General features: G+C 40.6%; 4 protein-coding genes across 4 annotated transcripts; 2 read left to right on the top strand and 2 right to left on the bottom strand.

Moving 5' to 3' along the window:
* Nucleotides 1-5,353: 5,353 nt before the first annotated feature.
* On the top strand, nucleotides 5,354-5,938 carry LOC108149059. The gene has a single exon (XM_017276405.2). The coding sequence runs from the start codon at nucleotides 5,450-5,452 to the stop codon at nucleotides 5,831-5,833; it is 384 nt and encodes a 127-aa protein (XP_017131894.1). The 5' UTR covers nucleotides 5,354-5,449; the 3' UTR covers nucleotides 5,834-5,938.
* A 3,541-nt stretch (nucleotides 5,939-9,479) lies between these two features.
* On the top strand, nucleotides 9,480-10,765 carry LOC108149056. Its single transcript, XM_017276401.2, has 4 exons — nucleotides 9,480-9,640; nucleotides 9,714-9,842; nucleotides 10,068-10,193; nucleotides 10,257-10,765. The coding sequence occupies exons 1-4, from the start codon at nucleotides 9,574-9,576 to the stop codon at nucleotides 10,475-10,477; spliced, it is 543 nt and encodes a 180-aa protein (XP_017131890.1). The 5' UTR covers nucleotides 9,480-9,573; the 3' UTR covers nucleotides 10,478-10,765.
* A 6,024-nt stretch (nucleotides 10,766-16,789) lies between these two features.
* LOC108149120 (cytosol aminopeptidase) lies at nucleotides 16,790-18,908 on the bottom strand. The gene has a single exon (XM_017276521.2). The coding sequence runs from the start codon at nucleotides 18,710-18,712 to the stop codon at nucleotides 17,060-17,062; it is 1,653 nt and encodes a 550-aa protein (XP_017132010.1). The 5' UTR covers nucleotides 18,713-18,908; the 3' UTR covers nucleotides 16,790-17,059.
* A 119-nt stretch (nucleotides 18,909-19,027) lies between these two features.
* Nucleotides 19,028-21,926, bottom strand: LOC108149119 (pre-mRNA-splicing factor syf1 homolog). Its single transcript, XM_017276520.1, has 3 exons — nucleotides 21,811-21,926; nucleotides 19,722-21,752; nucleotides 19,028-19,662 (listed from the first exon to the last, which is right to left on the bottom strand). The coding sequence occupies exons 1-3, from the start codon at nucleotides 21,853-21,855 to the stop codon at nucleotides 19,084-19,086; spliced, it is 2,655 nt and encodes an 884-aa protein (XP_017132009.1). The 5' UTR covers nucleotides 21,856-21,926; the 3' UTR covers nucleotides 19,028-19,083.
* Between the last annotated feature and the right edge of the window lie 260 nt (nucleotides 21,927-22,186).

The following is a 22,186-nucleotide window of genomic DNA, read 5'->3' as shown; positions in this document are numbered from 1 at the left end:
GCCTCTTAAGATAGTTTTTAATTACGAAATCAAGCCATTTCTCTCTGTGCACTGGCGACACAACAAACAAACAAGCGGCAACAGCAGCAGCAACACCACAGAGACGATGCTGTTCAGGCCCTCGAGGGTCGGCTGCCAGAGCCAACCAATTCGAAAGGGGTGAAAAAGCTAAACATGACCCCCAGCGATCCACGGATACTGCTATAGCGATATAGTGGAGGCGGTGGAGCTGCGAGAGTGAATCTCCTTTCATGTCTCCTGTGGCGGCCATCGACCACGAAAATAAAGCGTGGCAAATACAAATAGAAATAAGTCAAAATGTAGCCAAGGGAAACACATTCGCAGCGGAAACGGAAGCGAGAACGGGGAAATGCGTCAATGCGAGGAAATCCCTACATGTGTTCCTTCTGCTGATGTTTGCTTAATGAATTGAATCTTCTATATCTATACTTTATTTTTATTTCAGCATTATTATTTTTTACCACAAAAGAAAATACGCACAGACGGACAGCAAAAAACAAACAAATGAAACAATAAAAATTAAATACACCCTTGGGAGCTGAAGAAAAGAAAAATTATCGTTGTGGAGGAATGAGTACAGCAGTTATCACAACTGTGGAATGTTCTTTGAATTATTAAAAAAATGACAAAAAATCACAAGGAAATTGTATATTTTATTAAGAGACAAGAGGTTTTTGTGCATACCTAAAAAATGTTCACAAAATTACTTTTTCAAATTGAAAACGACAGAGAAAAAAGTTTGGGTAAGAACTCTTTAAAAATTTATCATAAATTATTTGGCAATAAATAAACTTATCTGTTGGTGGCAAAAAAAACACACACATTTAATGGTCACAAAATTGAAATATTTCGTTTTTATGGTTTTGGGACTCAAAAAAAAAAAGCAAATTTAGCAGAAATTTGTTTACCTTTCCTTTGATCCGATTAGCCTGTACCGGAACGTTTACGCTTCCATATCATTCAATTCATGGGGACAAAACACAATAGAGCTTTTTTACCGCAAAACCAAATCATCATCAGTTTGAACCAGCAACCCATTCATTGCCAACTAAAATACCGCTTCACAACCTCAAACAAAAAATGCGGGAATTATAAAAACCAAAGATGGGGCGTAAAAAACGAGGCAAGATTGGACAATTGCATTCGCTTTCGATGGAGATCCTGCGGTCGCACGCATAAATCTGTTGCTGTTTTTGATTTCACTCGCCGCGGATAATGAAATTAATCGTCTGTAATGGTTTATTGTGTGCGCCGATTGCGGAGTTTGTTTCTGGCCCGGCCAAAACTGCCCCGACCGAGCCATTCAACCAAAAATGACCGACGGCCAGATACAAATTCTGTTTGAATTCGTTTTTTTCTTCGCCCCAAAATATATTGAATTGCCATTGAATGTCGCGTTGCCATAAATAAGTCGGACTAATGGGGCGCGGTCGATGCAATTTTTGTGATTTAGTGGGGGCTTTTGGTTTGAAGGCGGCATCGAGGACCCTCGTCGCCAAAGTCGTATATCAATGGATTACTTTAAAATGTCGAGTTGACTGTCACGCTTCTAAACTAATAACATCAGAATAATCAGCATAAATCCATAAAAGAAAATCCTATTAATCCGCCCCCAGAGACATGGACATTTTTGATGTTTCCCCGTCGAAGTGTTTTCGCCCACAGAAAGGAATATCCTTACAGGACACACGCCACACACCACACACCACACGTCGAGCCCCTTTGTCTACTGTCTGATGGCTTATAAGCTTCACTTCAAATTCAAATTACTACACATTATATAATATCCTGCAGGCTCGCAACACACCACACGTACTGCCCGATGAGAGGACGAGTTGCAGGATCTGGGTGGCAGGACATGTTGGCACAATACGCCATAATAATGTGGCTGCAGGGCAAAAAATGGCAGTTCGGTCTTCAGTTTTTCAACTTGCCCTCTTCCTTGCTGTATCGACACCTTCATCCCATCTTGGTAGTTGATTAGGAAGACATCATTTTAGTTTAAATACACAACGTTTTCTGGGAGGGAGAGGTACAGTGGGTCAAACAAATTAATTTCATGCCTTTTTTATTTCATACAAAACTGTAATCACTAAAAATTTATAAATTCTTTATTGATTTCAGTCTGTGATCATTGTTTTATACTTTGTTCCCATATTAAGTAACCACACTACATTAAGTAAAAGTTTATTTAATTTTAATAATTTTAAAGAGACTTCTTCTTGGCTTTTTAATCCCCGTGTTTTTTTTTTTTTGTGAGCCTTGCCATTGTTTTATCCTACCATGCCTTTGTGCTCATGAAAGTTGCAAGAAAGTACTTCTTTTTTTTTTAGAGTTTTTACAATAAGAGCACCACGTAGCATAACTTGCGCACACAACTGTACTTTCACACACAATTTCAAGTTATAATCAGTGCTCATTATTATACCAGACACGTTTTCAGATTTCGCGTGATTATGCGCCGCGGCTCGGCAACATCTTCGCAGTTTTTGGGCAAACACGCAGGCGGACAAGGAGCGAAGTCAAGGAATTAAACTTGAAAATAGCTTAAGAGATACATTCTGTGTATCCAGCAGATAGACGATGAGCATGTTGCCTAGGTCCTGGCCAAACTGGATTTTCTCGCAGCTCAGGCCATAATGCTTATTGTTGTCATTTACTCAGCGGCCCAAGTGGGCGGTGGGCGGTGGGCTATGGGCTATGGGCTATGGGCTGTGGGCGGTGGGCGATGGCAGACGAAAAGTTGGCGAAAAATATGCAAATTATAATGAAAAACTTGACACTTTACATGCAAAGCAACAGCAAGCGCAGAACAAGTAAGGGGCGAGGTCGGTGGGGATTTGCGGGAATAGTACTCGGCCTCCGCCACCAAGCCGATTCAAATCTGTGGCGGCCGATTAAGCGGGCCAAATGAAGCGCTCGCACTGCCTGCGCATTTTAATTAAGCAAGCAGCCAAATAGTATACTACTCTGGCTCCATGTTTTTACCCGTCGTTGGCTTGTCGTTGTTCGTTGCTCGTTGTTCGCTGTGCGTTGTTCGCCGTTCGTTGTTGGCTGTCGCCTCCGTGCGAAAAGTGGCACAAAGGCCACCACCCAATTTCCACCAACACTCGAAATCCCGAATTCCCGTAGCATTTGCATAAAGTTTTACTGCAGCTGCAGCTTTGTTTCGCCGGGTTTTTGATTTCACCCACAAAAGTCAACGAATGTCTTCAGAAGTTATCAGAACTCGAGGTGTCAGGCAAATTATCTGGCTTTAAATAAAGGAACTTGGATACGGTACAAAATAGATTGCAGCTTGATTTTAAATATGAATATGGATATGCCTAAAGATTTTGTCTGAGAAATGTTGCAGAATATATTTACATACATTTACTTTTGATACGGAAGGGTAAATCGAATATTTTGCGAGTCATGGTAAAACGTAATTTATTCTATATTTGGGTATGCTTTGCATCGTACTATTCGTACAGCAATTAAAAAGGTAAAAAAATGATATGGTAAATTGAATGACTACATTTGTTTAAGATCAATTTACTAAAATTACAAAAGATAGTTTATTTATTTTAAGGTGGATATTTTCAATGTTTGGTTGGGAATGGCTGGTCCTTGATTTTAAACATAAATGTTTGCTTTTTTGAAATACTTTGTAAGTTTTATCCATCTTTATATGAACTTCGAAAAGGGCCATTTACTTAATTTCCACCAGCGTAAGCCAATTTTAGCCAAAATTTTAGTCATAATGTTACCTCATCACGGTTTTAGAGAACGCACTAAACCCAGTTTAGTCTTACTAACAATCAACTTTAACAGCTCTTTTAACTCCAAACCTGCAAGCCCGAAAAACTTTCTACGATTTCTTTCGCACACACTGAAAACACACACACACACACAGAGCCAGAGAAATTATAGCGGAAAATTACCTTAACGAAAGGGCTTCCGCAGCACTACGACTTTGGAGTTCGGGTGTAACCTTTGCGACCCAACTGTACCCGCTTGTAAGCCACTTGTACTGGCATTGCCAGTCTGGCCCGAAAACAAAAGCAATTAGATGTCGCCAACTGGCTGACTGGGATTGTGGATGCGGATGCGGATGTGGATGAGGATGAGGATGAAGATGAGGATGTGCCACAGGAAGTGGGAACGAGTGGGTTAAGTGCACGGGCTGGGGTCTAAATGTAATTGCGAGTGTATGTGCGCAGAGACCTAGTAAAAGTAAAAAGTTTGCCAGCGCGATTTTCTTGGTGAAACTATAAATTTACAAGCCACAATCAGGGGACGCCTCCGTTATGTGCGTGTGCGAGTGCGTGTGCGTGTGCGTGGGCTTGAGAGTGTATTAAAAAGCGTTCAGGTGAACCATCTACGTGTTACCTGTCCTTTTTCCTTTTCCAGGACCTGACAATTTTCAGCACTTGAGCGTTTATTTCACCGACTCTCCGACTCCACTTGTTGTGGATTTTTATTGCCATCGTTGCCGTTGTTCAACGTTAGTTTTAAAAACTTTACCGCCGCCCTGGGGTCCATTGTGTGGGGTGGATGATTGTCGAGGGTTAACATTCGGGTTGTTGGGGCATTTATCTCCGCCGTTTCGTCCCCTCAAATCCTGAATGGATTTTAAGTGGAATAAGTTTAATGATCGAAATTATTCAACGTGTGCTTTGTGTTTTGGCATTTGTGCCTGTTTTATGGCTGGCTTAAAGTGGGACAGTCGCATGTTTATGACAGGCCCCAGCTTTGTGGGCGTGGCTGAATAAACATAGTTGGCTCGGTGCTTTTAAGTATCGCCTAAGTTTGTCTAGCTCTAAGCTACATAATCTATTTGGATAACAAATAGTTATTTGTGGCTAGAAAGGTTTGTCGAAAATAGGGATGCTGGCATATTGCATAATTATGTCATAAAAGAATGTTAAGAAACTTTATGAACAAAGATCAGAAAAACATTGGAAATATTGTTGCCATCGACTAAAGCGCTTGTAAAGATTTCCGTATTAAGTTGTTACACTTTATTATTTTATTACAAATTAAAATTTAAAATTTATTTATAATTTACAAAATTTCATTTTTATTAAATCCCTTTAAACCACAAAAAGTTAAGAGTCTTAACAAATAATGTAATGATTAATTATAAGCCTAGAACATATATATTTTATAAGGAATAAACGTTATATAAGTCAAAGCAATATTTCTTGATACAAAATCAGAAAATTGATCACCTGTGACGAATTAATCGATGAATTAACTTTACTTTGTTTTAATTTAATTAATTTATTTAAAAATCCTTTCACATAGATAATTATTATTTTCAGTATCAATTTGAACGTCAGAAAATATACAAAATTCAACCCTCACATAGAATGTCATTTTAATTTGAAAAATTCTGTAAAACTTGTATTTTTAACGAAAGCCAGTAAATGAAATTGGGAACAAAATGATTTGTGGTGCAAGGATTCGGCTCCAACACTTGCCACGCCCACCCATGTGGCGTTTAAGGATCAGCCAGGGCTACTCGGAAAATGGCAAGAAGAACGAGGATCGAAATGCCCTAACCCGGTTGGGCACCAGTCCCAGGAATATTCGCGATCATCCCGAAGGATGTACACCGCAAAGTTTGAAAACGACTGCCTTCATTTCCCCGGATTTTATACCGCCATCCACTTATCGCATTTTAGAAGAAGAGGAGCAACTAGGACCCAAGGCTGCCAAAAATGAGACCTACAAGAATCCAGAGTACTATAGCTACTATCGTTACTCCTACTACGACCTCAAAACAATCGTAGATACCATTAAAAAGAAACAAGCATCCAAAAACTGAAAACTAAAATCCTATATTTGAAAAGCATACAGCTAAATTATCATAAAATTCAGTCAACTACTTGACAAAAAGAACATTAAACCAACCATTGGTTTCTCAATGGCATTGCTTTGTTTTAATTTCGAAGAAAAACTAGTCAACAGATAAGAAATAAAATTGTTTTATTATTTAAAAGTTAAAAATATTAAAAAAAAATGTGTTAAAAAAGACTTCACATAATTTGTCAAAACCAATTGGGAATTGTTAGCAAGTAAAAGGACAAGAAATTAGGAATCGTTCATATATGTTATTTTTCGAACGTTTTGCAATTAAACCCAAAACTTAAATCATTATTTTGCGGCATTTATTTCAGTGTAAGAGCTCCTTCGCTTGGTGACACTCCGTCTTATAACACTAATCGTATTAGTTGGCTGGTCGTTAACTAGGCGGAGCTATCTGCCCCAAATGCGATTTCCGCACAATGAGCTCCTCGTCGTATCCGTCGTGCAGCTCGGCTCGTTTCCGGATTACGTGCGGCATTTTTCGTACAGGTGACATAATGATCCGGACTCGCCAGCGCCTCGCAGGCGACGTAATTAGAGGGAACCGCGGGGCCGTCGACTTATGGGCGTCGGACAAAAGATACGAGATGCTGGATGCTGCGTTGGCAACAGGGCAACAGGGGACTTTGTAATTTAGCAAATCGGTTTAGCAAGTCATCGGGCATAGCCGAGGAGAGTGTTGTGGGGAAGTGGAGCTTTCGCGACAACATGCCCTATTTAATTTACAGACATTAGCCTCTTACTTACACTTGTAGGTGTCGAAGCGCCAGGTGGCAGAAAGATTTGCCCCTCCTGATGCACCCAAAAAACCAAATAACCCAAAAATGGACAAAATGAAATTTAAAGCAATTACCTACAAATGAAGCTACTCCATAGATGAGCCTTTATCATATAGTACCTATCATTTCTTTTGTCCATTTCTAAGGTAACTTTGTTTTTTTGGGTATAGTTTTTCCTAAATAGTTATACAAATAAAGATCTTTAAGTTCTACTAAATATACACTGCCAAAATATATTTATATGTATTATATTTGTATATATTTAAAAATATTTATATTTGTTTATTAATAAACTAAATTCAACCTAGATATCCGCTGCCAATAGTTGAACATTTTATAATACCGTTAATATTGGTTTCAAAACACTAATACTTATGATCAAAACAGATTAAATAGCTGAATTAATAAAAGAAAATAATGTGGGGATTTTTTTTCTTAGTGGGTCTTTTAATTGAATCCCATTGCCGGGTCGTGGGGTGTGTTTGTGTGGGACACTCGAGCGAACCATTCCCACTCCCATTTCCATTCACACATCCTCCTTGGCAATTTATCAATTTTAATCGCATGCAAATTTTATGCAGGCCCGCCATAAGACCCAAGTGACATTTGCTTTCGGTAAAGCTGGGCACACATTTCCCAAGAAAAGAATGGGAGGAGGATGTGAGTGTTTGGCTGTTCAGTTTTGTTAACAACTTTGGACCATTCGCAAGGCTGCTCTAACGGCTTTTGCTAATCACATGGCACTCTTTATGATTGCGACCTTCCCCTCCCCCCCACCAACTTAGCCATCTTGCGTAACATTTGCATTTTGGCAACATAATTTTTGGTGTATTGTTGTGCCTAAGCCTGAAACATGTCCAAATCAAAACATTTGCATAATTAATGAATGGTGAAATGTTTGTTCAGCCGGGGAGAGGTTAATAGTTGGAAGAAATTGGCAAAAGGTTCAAGCTAGAAATCTGCAATAATAATAAATTGGTTTAGTAACATAGAAGTTTTAATTATTTATTTTTATCTATTTGAGTTTAAGGGCAAATATGATTAGAGTGTTCAATATTTATTTATTACTAAAAATATTTATTTATATTTGGTTCATCTATAATTATCGCTATTAAAACGTAAGTGACAAGTAAGTAGAATATTATTAGTTAAGGAAAAATATTCATAAATTAACTTATATAAAATATCAACTACTGTGTTTCTTCTGATGCAGACTAATTATATCTTATTTTATTTCATTAGAGCTTCGTTATTGTCTCAGTCATTCTACAAATTTCCATTTAATAATTAAGTCCAATTTTTTCAACGGTTATCCCTTTTCCGCCAAGTCGTTGCGAATCTGACGCGACATTTTTTCCGCATGTCTGAAAATGCTTGGCCTGAAAATGTATGACTAACGCTAATTTCCGTCTTGTGATTGATACTAGCCCCCGAGCCAATGACACACGTCATCCATCATGGGAGACAATGACTTTTCTAGGGGGAAATAGGTGAAAGGAAACGCTGGGAAATGCGCTTATCATGTAACGGTTAACGGTGAATTGACTGGAAAAGTTCAAAGGTTTCGCCTGTGATTTGATGGATGCGATGGCAAGTGCCTGAAGTGCAAGTTAAAGCCAACGAATCGGGTGCTATATATGTACATAGCCACCAACCTCTAGCCCTATTTACCAATTTACACTGGCGAGCAAAGTTTACGTGGCACGTATTGCGATGGCAGCTGGTTTGCTTAGCCGGAAAAGTTGGCCAAACAAAAACACAAGCCAACACGTAAAAACAAAATTGCAAATAAATTTTAATTGTTTTGAGCAATTAAAAATTAAATTTAAAAAATAGTGCAGGGAGCGGAACAAGTACTCGACTATACGCCGCACCCAAAATTCCGTGCTTATTCAATTTGGGAAAATGTTTGGCAACTACGTGAGTGTGAGCGAGTGTACGAGTACTTGTGCGACTCAGCGTCCAATGGCTGCTGCCGTTGCTCCTGCTAAGCAAATTAAATTAGACAACTTTTATTCATTCGTTTGACATTTTTATTTGTTTTCAAACTCATTTTGCCAGAGCAAAGGCTGTGGGTTGGACTTTGCACGATGGGGCAGAACAGTTGACCAATTAACAACAAATACAATTTGCAGAGTTTAGTTAAAAATTTTAGCAACTGCTCCCATTTAATTGTTTCATTTTCCCCTGCGACCCATCTCGATTGTGTGAATTTAATTAAATGCCATTTGCATAAATTCAAATCGTCATCCCGCCTCGTTTCGAATGTCAAAGGAATACTGAATTATATACAATTTATGGCACTTTCTTTGTTTGCCAAGTGTAAAAACAAAAGAGACAAGGTGGAAAAAGCGAGATAACAACGCTTATCGATTGCTGATTGCAATCGAAGCACTCGGAAATGCTAAAAACTTTGATAATGTAAAGAAAAACGACTACAAAAGCGGTAGTAGTTCAGGTTGACCAAAACTACAATCATTTAAAACGATATTGAATAAAAGTTAAAACAAAGAAGCTACAAATAAATTTAATTTAAACTTCTATAAAATATGTGAGCAAAAATAAGTTCATTGTTTAATTGCAGTTAAAAAAAATACGTAAACCTGAAATTTTTGTGTTTAGATTTTTTTAATTTATAGTTACTCATAAATTATTAACTAGTAGTTTAGTTTTTAAATAATGAAAATCCTTATTTAAATAAAAAATGTCGTTTATGTATTCTTGTTTATTAAAGTTATTAAATGATGCTTTTTAAAGTAAGTGAATGTATACTGATTGATAAGACACAATATTTCACCATCGATCGGTCGTATTGATTGCCATCGAACCATTATCAGTTTGTCTTTTCCAGTGACAACATCGAATCTCCTCCATAAAAATAAAGGAATATATTCTTCTAAAATACACAATCTTATCGGCAATGCCACTGAAATCTCACCGATTGTTGCTGCCGTTGCTCCTGTTCGTTTGTCAGTTGTTGGCTGAAAGTGCGAATATTTTATAAATTTTTCCAACTTTTAAAATGGGGATTCCAGGACTAAAACACTTCTGTGATTACAGTACCCCAGTGCTTTCACTTTACTTGGGTTGGTGCCTACGAAAATCACTCGAACATACACACGGAAACCTGTGATTCCAGAGTTGGTGACTTTAATGACATACCCTGCGAAGAGCCTTTGGTGGTGACACGTGAGTTTTAAAAACTTACTTACTAAATATAAGGAAAACTTATGAAATTGAACCAAGAATTGAAAGCTTAAAAATTTTAATTGTTTCTTGACATATGTGTACTATGAAATATTTTTAAAAATGTAAATTTGTTTATACAAACAAAACATTGGAGTACATATATAATTTATTAACTTCTTTATTATAATTCTTAACAACGAATTTGATTTCAAAAAAATGTTATAGCTGATGATACAGTGCCGGATGTGAAGGCTTTATGGCATAATGCCACGGAGGACCGCGATAACTTTCTGTGCCAAATGTCGCCCGGTCGTTCCTGCGTGAAATACTCCTACATTTTCAAAGGAGGAAGTGAGTGTAGCTCTGCCTCTAGCCAAGTACCACCCTATCTGTATAATAAACATTATATTTCAGTACAAAATATCACGTACATGTGCGCCATTGTGAACAACACCAACGGGTGCTATCGACAGACCCATGCCACGGGAATGGTGGTGGAGGCCTGTGTCTGCACCTCCAAAGTGGGCCTGATACCCTGTAATGGCTGCTCCAACTCACGGCTCAGTGGAGCAACGGGCTTGGCACTTTGTTTGATCGGCCTTTATCAATGGCTAAATAAATATCGAATACTTTGAACGGCAAATACTTTTCCCCTTTTGTAATGTGACATTTCCGGGCTTTTGATTTTGACAAGTTTTTTGCGAAATTTATGTGCACTCATTGGAGGCCATACATTTTCGGTTTTTTTTTCCAATGGCATTTTTTTACGCCACACGATGTGGCCAAATAAACTGCCATAATTTATTTGCTCGGCCATTAATCAATTGCAAGTTGATGACAATGACGTGGACTGTCCGCTGGGCAATTTGCAATTCAGTATAGAAATTTGTTAAAATAAATAAACAAAATTGTGTACATAAATCAGGAAAAAATGTTGTTTTTTTTTGTTCATTAAGCTTCCCTACTTTGAATATATGAAGAGCAAAATGTTTGCATTCATAATCCTCCTAAAAGATACGATTTTTAGCAAATCCTATCAAGTTGCTTAACATTAAATTTTCCCCCAATAATCACTTTAAATAAATAACAAAACAGCCAGACAGGGGAAGAGGGGGGAGGTAGTCGGTAAACAATGCAGGCGATAAACGGAAAACCAGAAATACAACTGCTGATGGGACACACTGCGTATGAGGAATGCACCGAACAACCAGCGGGTAAATGGGAAATGGGCGGAGGCTATAGAGTGGGCGGAAGGCGGTTTCGATTGGAAATGCCCAGTGGCACAACCAGGCTCAAATAAACTAATTTTAATGCCTTCCATTGTGGCCAGAGCACGCAGTGCGGCTCAATTGGGATGCGAATGGCATCGCCAGATTGGCAATGTGGAACGGGGTAGGTCAGAGTTGGTTTCATCTCTCGATATGCACAAGATATTCGTATATTTAATTTTTTCAGTTCCACCACAGCTTTGGCAAAATTGTTAGTGGTTTTTGCAAGCGTACCTAAATTTTTTTAATTTTTTTTTGGTTGATGATAAATGATCGTTTTCATAAGGTTATTGTTTATCCATCAACAAAAAAGTACAACTTGAACCAGTTAAGAGTTTTATTTAAAAATAATGTTTATTTATTTTATTGTCCTTAAATAAATAATGAAATATACAAATTAAAAAAATTTGCTTATTTATAAAGTAAAAAAAATGATTTGGTTTGTGAATTTTACGCTTTACTATTATTTTTATCACAATTGTACAGTGGCATTGCCATATAAAAATGTAAAAAAATGCAAAAACTTCAACATCCATTCGTAAATTATGCTTTTATGCGTGTGTATATTAACACTTGAATGCCAGAAATATGTATTTTATTTTTTTTCCCCCAAATCTGTTTGACAGTTTTCATTGAAATGCATTGCTTGGAAAATAATTTTCAGAAGCAGATTTAAGTCTTTCAAAGAGATTGCATAAAAGCATTTGTAAAATCTTTTGATATGATATTCTCGAGATTAAAATAATACAATAACTCAAGAGCAAAAGTAGATGGGATTGCTTTAAAAACACAGATTGCTCAATAAACGAACGTCAAAAATGCAATTGAGCTATGGATAAATATACAGATTGAGGAAAAAAATTGGCTATTAAGTTAGGCGCTGGAATTTTAACCCACTCCTTGCATTTTAATTTGGCATTTTTACTTAAAACAAGCTCCCAATATAAAGCGACAACAAAAGGTATACGACATTCTTATAAAGAAACGTATTTTCTTGTATTTCAGATATTTTTATTTACTGAAATCAAAAAAGCATTATTATAAAAAAAAACAATAGCCACTAAGTGATAAATAAATCTTTTGTTAAAAAATAATGAAAAATATTAATATATATTAATATATTTATTTAATATATTTTAAATGTATCAAGTTTTCCTAAACGTTCTCATATACATAAATAAATAATTAAAATAAAGCACAAACTCAATCATTTATTTGATATTATTTAAATGTATGTATTATTAATTTATTATTTAATGTATGATAAATCAACTTCTTGAATTAAATAAATTTAAATATCTAAAATTCTTTCAGCTAAGAAATGCACCGTATTATCTATATCAAATATTTTCAATTTATGCATGTATACATTAGGCGAATCAACCGATTGCCAGCCATTCAGGGCTTATCTTCCACTGGACTGAAAGGGGGCAATGTTAAAAATAAATAAATAAACATAATTTGTGCTTTTGCCGTTTATTGGGTGGTGGCAGGACTCCTAATATTATGCCATGTTTATGCACTATCCAAGTTGTTGTTGGCTATTTGTTTAGCATTTTGCCCAGACAGTTTTATGTACTGATAGATACGGAGGCAGTGGCCAACGCGTCGAATACGCAATGCATAGTTAGACCAAACATTGGATGGGCTATAATTTATTTGTCTATCCCGCTGGCTGTTTAACAAGCAACAACAAAAATAAAACTAATCATATCCGAAATGTGATGAGCGCTAAAAGGGACCATGACAGATTAAAAGCGAGTGATAAGGGTACTCTACAAAAATTTATTGGCTTACGATTTGATTTGTCTGTTGTCTAATCCTTTGAACAATGGCTAAAAGACTTAAGATTATTTAAAATTAATATTTAATTCCTGACCAAACCTTACAAATTGAATATTTTGAAACATTTTCTATTTAATTTCAAGATTGAATCCAAGAATTTGGTATTATTTTTTCGGTGCACATTCATTCATATTCACCACACACGCTCAATTATTCATTGGCCATTTTTTTGCAGATGCAATTGCCATTTGCAAATGAACCGGATTCGGGCCGCTGCCGTTGCGCTGTGTATTTATTGTGAGTATTTTGAGGGACAAAAACAACTGAGCAAGAACGAGCCAAGGAAACCGCAAAAACCGCAACGAATTTAGCACGACGCTTGACCAGAAAAAGCGGGAGATTCTGCAAGGGGGCTGTAGATCGACTGCATTTGAATTCAACACCGGACGGGCAAGTGAAGCGTGACAGGTCGGTGGTCGCGAAAAAAATCGTGGAACTCGAAACGCTGGCACAGTGGCCAAAAGAGTGCGCTAAAAGCGAAGGTGCATAGAAATATAAAGTATACGCAGCGTGGCACATGACCTTTCTTTGGTTATTTATACTATGTGGCAACGAATCGAAATGCAAATGAAATCCACCGCAGAGCAGGTCCTGCCGTTAATTGGCAATTTATAGCAGATACCGCTATGCCGGTGGCACTGCCACGCCCCCCGCCTCCGGCCATAGTCCACCAGTTTCACGTGCTCGCTCAAGTGAAAATTATCATTTCCAACGAAACTAAATCTCCACCGCCCCGCCAAAAGGCAATGCTAGAAAAATGTACAGACACCCGCAAAAAAAAAAAAGGTAAAAGGAACGGAAGCGAAGTGAAGAACTAAGGGAATGAAAGCCGCACAAAGCCGACAAAAGTTTAGACGGGGACAAACCGTCCGAGCCGACCGCAAAAGGCAACAGCCATCCCAACCTCTACCCATTAAATCGAACGAAGCGATATCCAAAGAAAGGAATATATAGGCGAAAAAGGGGTTAAATCACTGCACAGAAGCAACGATGCCCTAAAATACTTTGCTGATCTTAAAACTCACCTATTATACTTCATATACCTATACAAAGTTGTTTACTCCGATCAACTCTATGGGCTGAATATTATTATGAAGAAATGTATTTAATTTAGTGAGCCTGATCACATAAATATTACAATATTAGATTGAAAATGTTATTTTAAATTTCAAAATTTATTTTTATTATCTTACGTATATATAAACCAATCAACGATTTTTTACTGTCTAAGACCTAAGACAGTAAAAAACGTTGATTTTCTTTCTAACCAAGTTTCTTATGTTTCTAAGTATTTCATTTAAATAATATCAAGAGCAAATAGAATATAAAAGACTTAAAAGAATTCATGCTTACCATCATGATAATTCGCATTTCTGTTAAAATTATGTTTAATACGCGAAGGAAGTGAATATAAAATAAATTGCGTGACTTTAAAGGAAAATACATTTAATTAATTTTATTTTCGCATATTCAATACATAATTTTGTATTATAAATTAATTATATTCATTGTCATGTAAACTAGTTCAACTACAAAATAAAACTGATTCCATTTGACTTCCATCAGAATTAATAAAACGAAAAGACTCGTTTCAAAAAGGGTACAAGCATGAACCCAACCAGCGATTTATCGCATTTTGCTGTGGTCGGCATTAGTTACGCTGAATTTTATCACAATTGCAATTCTTTCTAGTCGAGGACACCCCCGAAACACCAGCCGCCAAAAAGGATTTCATTTTCATTTATTTTTTGGGTTCTTTTTTGCTGTTGGGCTGTAGCCAAACCAGGCCGACGGGATTTCGAATGGAAAAGACCACCAAACCCACCGCTGCCTTGGCAACTGTCCGAATCTCAGAATGCCCAACGCTAATTTCCACGTTCTGCCTTTAAATAATCATAATTTGGGCTTTTGTGGCGGTGGTGTTGCGGCGACTGATGCTGTAAATGATTAACGCTGCTGGCGGATTTGCGAGGGTTAATGGTCGGGAGAGACTCTTTAAAGTGCCCTCGGTCGACTTGCATATTTTCAAGCCTGATTGCTCATTAGCAAATTCATTTGGCTGCACTCCAACCCGAGGGGAAGTCCCAGAGTTATCAGTTAGAAGGCATTAAGTCGCGAGGGCAAGTGTTTAGCACTCGAAAAAAAAAATAAATAGGGGAAGTTTCCTTTGCTATCACTTTTTGCTATAGAAATGTAAGTTGAAAATTAGTGCAAAAATGTGTGATAAGTTAAATAAATAATAATAAAAATATTTGTTAACCTAAACCAAGAAACTGGTCAAAGATGTAAATAAAAAAACGTTTTTTTTTATTGAAGTACTGGATTAATCTTTTTTCACAAATTTTAAAATAAACTTTCATAGTAAAATCAATAAAAAAATGCATACCAAATTCTCGAAAAGAAATCTTTAATCATTTAATAAAATAAGTTTTCGAATAGTTTTTATTCTTATGCTAGCAAAAAGTCAATTGCTTTTAATATCGATTAATTATAATAATAATTATCAAACGATTTTACTTAAATTAATTTAACTGAAAAAAAAGTGTCTTTCTTACCTAAATTTGTAATTCGTTGGTACTTACTACCAAAAAAAATCTCCTAAATCGACAGCCCAAATCAACAAATACACCCAAACCATCGCAGTGTACTTTCCAAATTGGAAAATGCAAAAATTCCTCAAAATTATCATTTCGCAGGGCCTAATGACTTGTGCAAAATGTCGCCGTATTAAGATACTCGCACTCGCTGGCTTTTCAACTGGCGAGGGTCCTTCAAGTAGCACCCTCTCTTATCGCCTCCCCCTCTGAAATCGGGGATGGGAACAAAAATGTTGGCTTAATTATCAAAAATTCGAGCCAGAGAACTATGCAATGGGAGCCCAAAGAATGGGGGAGTGAGCCGGATAGTTGATGAGCTAAGGGATGAGCAGTAAACCCAGTTAACCCATTAAAGCCGTGTCATAAATTCAAAGCCACAACAGGCCGGCAGCAAAAACAAGAACAAGAGGCGGCTTTTGCTTTGTGGCCTTTTGTGGGCCTGGCTTGGCACCGTTTTTCGACTCATTAAAGCCAACTTCACGCAATTAGGCTAATAAGCCGTCCTGGAAACTGAGTTGCAACAACAAGAAAAGGGCCAACAGCAAGATTGGTAAGAGAATATGGGAGAGGGAGGGAGGGGTGACGCTCAACATACCCAAGCAGCCAAGTTTATATAAAACACTTTCTCTGCTCCCATTTCACACTCACGCTCAATTAACTGGAGTAAGTGACAGTTGATGTGTGAGGGGTCAAGGCGGAAATGCTGCAAGTAAGCCAATTTCAAAATACTTTATCACAAAGCTCAATGGACACCACCTACACTTTCTTGAATTACTAGCATTTGATTCTATGTAAGCTTAAAACAGGGACCGAAAATTAGAGTTATTAGAAATCTTAAAATCTTTAAATCTTAATAATTTTTTCATTTCTTCAAGAATTAAATTCCATCAAAATAGGATTACTATATCATATAGCTCCCATTAGAACAATTAAAATATAAAAAAAAATAAATACAAAAAAAATTTAACTACCTAATTTTTAATTTTTGTAATTCTTTTTGAAATAGTAATAATTTGATAGTTTAGAATTACGGTTTTAAATTTATTCAAATCAATATCCTATAGCTGCCATAGAAACGATCGAATAATTGAGCTGAAAATCATCATAGCTTCCAATGTAGTTAAAGGTTTTCAAGAATATTTAATTTTAAATGTTAAACAAATGTTTGGTCTATGTATATATTCGAATGCAGTTCAATAGAGCTTTAAAAACACGAGTCCAAAAGAAACAAAAGTCGTTGCCTTTTTAAGCCGTTTAATTATGTGCAGTTTGGAGACGCTCATTCGAACAATAAAAGTTTTAAAGGTCCGTTTTCCGTAAAAGGGCTTCATCCTTCGGATGCCCCCGCTGCACATGTAACTTTAAACAACAAATTTAGACATGCCATGGACATGGTGACTGGATAAGAAAAAAAACTAACACCAATCCTCGGACACAAAACAGAAGAAAAATGAAACGAAAAACGTGGAATCTAGCGACTTAGGTGCGGACGATCCAGATCCGGAGATCACTTGCTATCCGGACAGGCCATCTGGTAGAGGAACTGTACGAGGGTGCGGGTGGGTCGGCCGGTCATCCGATCCTTGAGCAGATACGGCAGCGGATTGTGGCGCGTCAGCATGCCCACATTCCGGATGTCAATGTGGGCCCAATCCGCGCACGGCACCAGCTCGTGCAGCACGGCGGCGGCAATGCAACTGGAGGCGGGACCATGCCCCCGGTTGCTAATGTCGAACGTGAGATTCGGGGTCACCAGCTGCTTGAAATAGCGCCACAGGGGCAAACGCCATATCCGATCTCCAGTGAGGCCGCCTGCCTTCTCGAACTGCTTGGCTATGAAATTGGAGTTGGTGAACATTCCGGCAGCAGATTCACCAAGACCAGCACACACGCCGTAGCCCACGGTGGCCAGGTCGACGACCAGACGCGGCTTATAGGTGGTCTGGCCAAAGAGCAGGGGATCGGCCATCACAACCGTTCCGGCCTTGCTGACATCCACGATGCCCAACGTCTTGCCATTGAGCAGGGTGACCACATCGCCCGGCTTCACAGCCATGCCGGAGGGCATGTTCTCGCAGAGCGGCAGCACGGCCGAGATGTTAACGGGCAGCGACAGAGCGGCCGCCGCTCGAATGGCGGCCACACAAACCGCTGCTCCGGCCATGCAACCCCGATACATGTGCAGGCAGTCCTTGGGCCGCAGGCACAGACCGCCACTGTTGTAGGTCAATCCCTTGCCCAGCAACAGTATGGGTCTGTCCTCCGGCGCAGTGCCGCAATAGCTGATCTCCAGGACCACAGGTGGCTCGCAGCTACCCTTGGCGATCATCAGAAACGAGTTGAGGTGATTCGACTCTATCCAGTCCATGGAGCGAACCTCCACCGAAACGCCGCATGGGCACAGGGCATCCACCGCCGACTGGGCAAAAATGGACGGGGTCATCTGATTCGCTGGCGCATCGCTCAATCGCCGGGCCAAGTTCTGTGACTCGGCCTTGAATAGACCCCGCGTCCAGGCATCGACATCCGGCGAATCGTAGAGATCGAGCTTGGGCACCAGAGTGCGATCCTGCTTCCGCTTGTTGCTGTTATAGCGCCAAATGGCCAGCGCACTGCCCTCGGCCGCCTGTTCCGGATACTCCATGGAGTCCACAAAGACCTCCGTGCAGCCCTGTAGCTGCAGGGCACGAGCTCCTACGCCGGCGGCCACGCGGGCATTCTCCATGCCCTCGTCGATGTTCTCCAGATCGTTGAAGCCGGCACCCTCTTGGCCCAGACCCACCACAGCCACTGCCCGGAACTCGGCGTCCACGTTCATGAAGACCTTACCCTTGCCCAGATCCCCCTTGATGCCAGTTTCGCGCAGCAGCTCCGACACCTTGCCCTGCGTTCGGTCGTCGAACTTCTCGCCGCTGGACGTCATCTTGGCCTCCTTGCCATCGCCCTCCTTTGAGTACACGCCCACCACCACGCCCTTGATCACCGTCTTGCTGTCGCACTTGTCCGCAATTCCTGCCAATCCCCTCAGCATTTGAAAATTGTGATTATGGTTCATGGTGAGTGGTCCTCCGAACAAATCGTACGACTTCCAGGCGCCCTGGACCCTTCTGTACATGCTGCGATTGCGGGTAAATGCGCTTATCATGCGTGTGGAGGCCATCTTCGGAGTTACACGGTCTCTGGTTTCCGGTTTAGTCCGACCTTGCGCACGTCACTTTGGCTTTTTAGTTTTTAGTGAGTGGAGAGTGAGGAGAAGACAGATAGATCAAATTTTTGTAGTACGTTGTTCCTAATAATTTTGGAAAGAAAGTGTGTTCCTTCTTTAGGCTGAAGGGTAGACTAACTAGAGACAATTACCCAAAGAGAAGACATTGTTTGGAACGCTCACTCCGTTTGGCAATTCTCCAATCAAACATACAAGGCATAATTATAAAGCTTATTTAAAGAAAATAAACAATGAAATAGATCTTGCAACTGTTGTAAAACTTTTGACATACATATATTTACCCCAAAAAGAAGTATTATAAACATTCACTCCTCATCGGAGTCGCCTTGATTGGATGGCTTGAGACTACCGAAGACCTTGGCCGGAATGGCCTTTTGCTCGAAGCGCAGTTTCTTCATAACGAGACCTTCATCGTCGGCCTTTGTGACCGCCTCCGTGGCCCCGTGGTTCTCGTTCGCTGCCTCGTTCTCCTGCTCGTCATCCTCCTCCTCATCGTCATCATCGCTGTCGCCAATGTCAATTTCATCGGGATTGACAACCGTATCCTTCTTATCCTTGGCACCTCCCTGGGTTTCGCCGCGCACAAACATAATATTGGAGGCTGCTTTTTCGGTGGGCTTCTGTTTGGCCTCGGCGGCCGCCTGGCGTGCCTTCTCCTCCAGCAGACGCATGGCATCCGGTCCAGCTCCAGCTCCGGCATCCGCAGCCGCTCCATTGTTCGTGTTCAGGAACTGGGCGGCCATCATGTTCACCTGCGTGTTGTAAGTGGCCTGCACGGAGCGCTTGATGCGCAGCATTTCGCGCATTGTATCCTCGTTGCCGTGGCGTACCTCAAATTCCTTCCACGTTTGCCAAAAGTCTGCGGTAATGCGTGGGTCGCAAACCTAAAACATATAAAAACTACTCAGCAAAACTGGGGGGGCAGTATTAGCTACCAACTTACCTGTGAGCAATGGGCGTAAATGGCCCTAGCTCGATCCACCTCTCCCAACTTTGTTTCCAATTCCGCGAACTTGACACACATGTGGCGCATATTCTGCTCGGGCAGCGATTCGATGGCCTTCTCGTAGATCTCCCGAGTACGAGGCAATCCGTAGATCTCGGCCGCCTTCTTTACGAATATGTTGTACATGTCAAACATCTCCTCCTCCTTCACAGCAGACGTGGCGCGATCGTAAACAGACATGGCATGCCGGGCCAGACCGTGTTCCTCCTCCAGCTTAGCGTACAGTAGGTAAAAGTACTTGGCGTGCTCCGGGGGACACTGATCCAGGCACTGCTCGAAGAGATCCCTGGCACGCTCCAGCTTGGTGCCGCCGTACCGCTCCAAAAACTTGGTCAGATAGGAGTTCCAGATGTCGTACACATTGGGCCACTTGAACAGGGAAATGCCCTTTTCATAGGCGCGATAGGCCTCCTCAAAGTAGTTGTGCTCCTCCAGGAACATCCCGTAATTGATAATGATCTGCGGAGTGCAGATTTTTAAGTCAATTATCCGCTCGTAGACCGCCTTGCAGGTCTTGAAGGTGCCAAATGACTCCTCCAGATCAGCGTACATGGACCACACTTTCAGGGAGCGATGGAGTCGCGCCTGCACCGTTTCCGTATCATCGTGATAGGCAATCTTGCGCTTTGGCATGGCCGTGGCCCGTTGCATCAGCTTGAGAGCTGCCTCGAACTGCTGCTGACGTAGCTCCATCTCCGCCCATTCGCACCACACCGCCGCCAGATCCTCTACTTTGACGTACTCCACCTCAGTGCCGCGTTCGAAGACCACGCGGGCATCCTCCACCTGTCCGTTGGCTTCGTAGAACTTGGCAAACTCCACCCAGAGGGTGTGAAGCTTACCAACCGCCTGCTTCGGTTGCACGGTCTGCACGGCCTCCGTGTAAGTGTTAATGATCTCGGCGGGCTTGTCCTCGTACAGCGTCACCCGCTTGTGCCACTCGTGCACGTTGTGCGGATTCTGTCGCAGGAGCACGCTATTCAACAGCAGCAGCCGACGCTCCATAAGGTATTCGAAGCGCGACAGGCGCAAATCCACGTCGATATCGTCTTCTTCGGTGGCTGCATCATTGCCAGCCACCTGCTCCATGCGTTTGTTCAGCGATAGTTCCTCGAACTGGGCGTACTCATCGAAGACCTGTGTGAAATCTCTCACAGTGGTCACCGTTTGGATGGCCTCCTCATAGATGTCCCTGGCGCGATCAAATAAACCGGAACGCACATAGTAATCCGCTAGAGAGTTCCACAGGCTGCCCAATTGATCCGTATACCGCCGCAGTCCACCACGGATGATGGCGTCCACATTTAGAGAGTGCACCTTGTGCGGATTCTTCGAAATGAGGTCGCACAGCTCGTTCCACAGCTGATGATTGGACTTGCCGTGCTTCGAAACGAAGTGCTCGTTGTCCACAATATGCGCCAGCTGCTGGGCAGCTTCGTCTAGGCGCTCCGCCTCCTGCAGATAGTCCACGTACTCCTCGGTGTCCTCGGGAAAGAGTTTCAAGTAGCGGCGGTACACGCGCAAAGCTGTTTCCGGCATTTCAAAGCGACGCACAAACTGCAGATAAAGTGGCCAAATCCTGCCGTGCTGTGTGATGGGCAGAGCCCTTAGAGCGCGGTCGAAAACGTGACGGGTGCGGGTCACCTTGCATTGGGAGGTCATAAAAGAACCATAGTCCATCCAGATACGTGGCATTTTGTGCATAAAGACTAGGGCTCTTTCGAATGCACTATTGACTTCCTCGTACATGGGGTCCGTGGGTATCTTGCCGCGCACCTGCTTCCTGCGGGTTCTCAGGTAATTGTGCCAAATCTTATAGCTACCGGGGAGTTCTTTTAGAGCACGCTCATAGACCAAATTCACACCATTATCGGGGGCCTTGGCTTTGTGGTCTATGTAGCGAAGCCAATGTTTTACGGAGTACGCGTTCCGCAGGATTTCCTCTTCATACGGAACATCCTCCTCTTCCTGCGGTTATATATATGATTAGAAAGCTATATTTTAATGAGTAGTTTATTGTACTTACGAAATTAATCTCTATATTCAGTGCTTGACTTGCTTTTGTCACCATTTTCGCGATTTTCACAACGAAAAAAGCCGCAAACAATTATTTTCCTCTCGTGCGCGTCCCACGAAAACAGCTGCTCGGTCAGGGATGCCAGAAAGGTGCAAAAGTAGTCAAATAAATATACTAGAAAAATACCAATTTTGATTGGTTTTAAATTAAATAAAAGCTAAAATTCTTGGAAATAATTTGGGTATCCCCGAATCAACTTAATCTCTGAACTGATGAAAATTCAGCAGAAATATACTGAATTCGCTCAGCTGTGCCATACAAAAATAGATCTTTAAAAACTTTTTTAACAAATTGTTTATATATATTCAAAAAGTTTTTTATCCCA

Source organism: Drosophila elegans, unplaced genomic scaffold, assembly GCF_018152505.1.
Source record: "Drosophila elegans isolate 14027-0461.03 unplaced genomic scaffold, ASM1815250v1 contig_520, whole genome shotgun sequence".
In the NCBI taxonomy this organism is placed as follows: Eukaryota; Metazoa; Arthropoda; class Insecta; order Diptera; family Drosophilidae; genus Drosophila; species Drosophila elegans.
The sequence above is the reverse complement of the archived record's forward strand: the minus strand, read 5'-3'. Positions and strand labels throughout refer to the sequence as shown.

Excerpts from the sequence above, each read along its gene's own strand:
- LOC108149059 (XM_017276405.2), top strand. The coding sequence starts at position 5,450 with ATGATTTGTGGTGCAAGGATTCGGCTCCAACACTTGCCACGCCCACCC.
- LOC108149056 (XM_017276401.2), top strand. The coding sequence starts at position 9,574 with ATGCCACTGAAATCTCACCGATTGTTGCTGCCGTTGCTCCTGTTCGTT. Across the intron at positions 9,843-10,067 it reads AGAGCCTTTGGTGGTGACAC|CTGATGATACAGTGCCGGAT; the intron begins GTGAGTTTTAAA and ends AAAATGTTATAG. Across the intron at positions 10,194-10,256 it reads CTACATTTTCAAAGGAGGAA|TACAAAATATCACGTACATG; the intron begins GTGAGTGTAGCT and ends ATTATATTTCAG.
- LOC108149120 (XM_017276521.2), bottom strand. The coding sequence starts at position 18,712 with ATGGCCTCCACACGCATGATAAGCGCATTTACCCGCAATCGCAGCATG.
- LOC108149119 (XM_017276520.1), bottom strand. The coding sequence starts at position 21,855 with ATGGTGACAAAAGCAAGTCAAGCACTGAATATAGAGATTAATTTC. Across the intron at positions 21,753-21,810 it reads TGAATATAGAGATTAATTTC|GAAGAGGAGGATGTTCCGTA; the intron begins GTAAGTACAATA and ends ATATAACCGCAG. Across the intron at positions 19,663-19,721 it reads TTTACGCCCATTGCTCACAG|GTTTGCGACCCACGCATTAC; the intron begins GTAAGTTGGTAG and ends TATATGTTTTAG.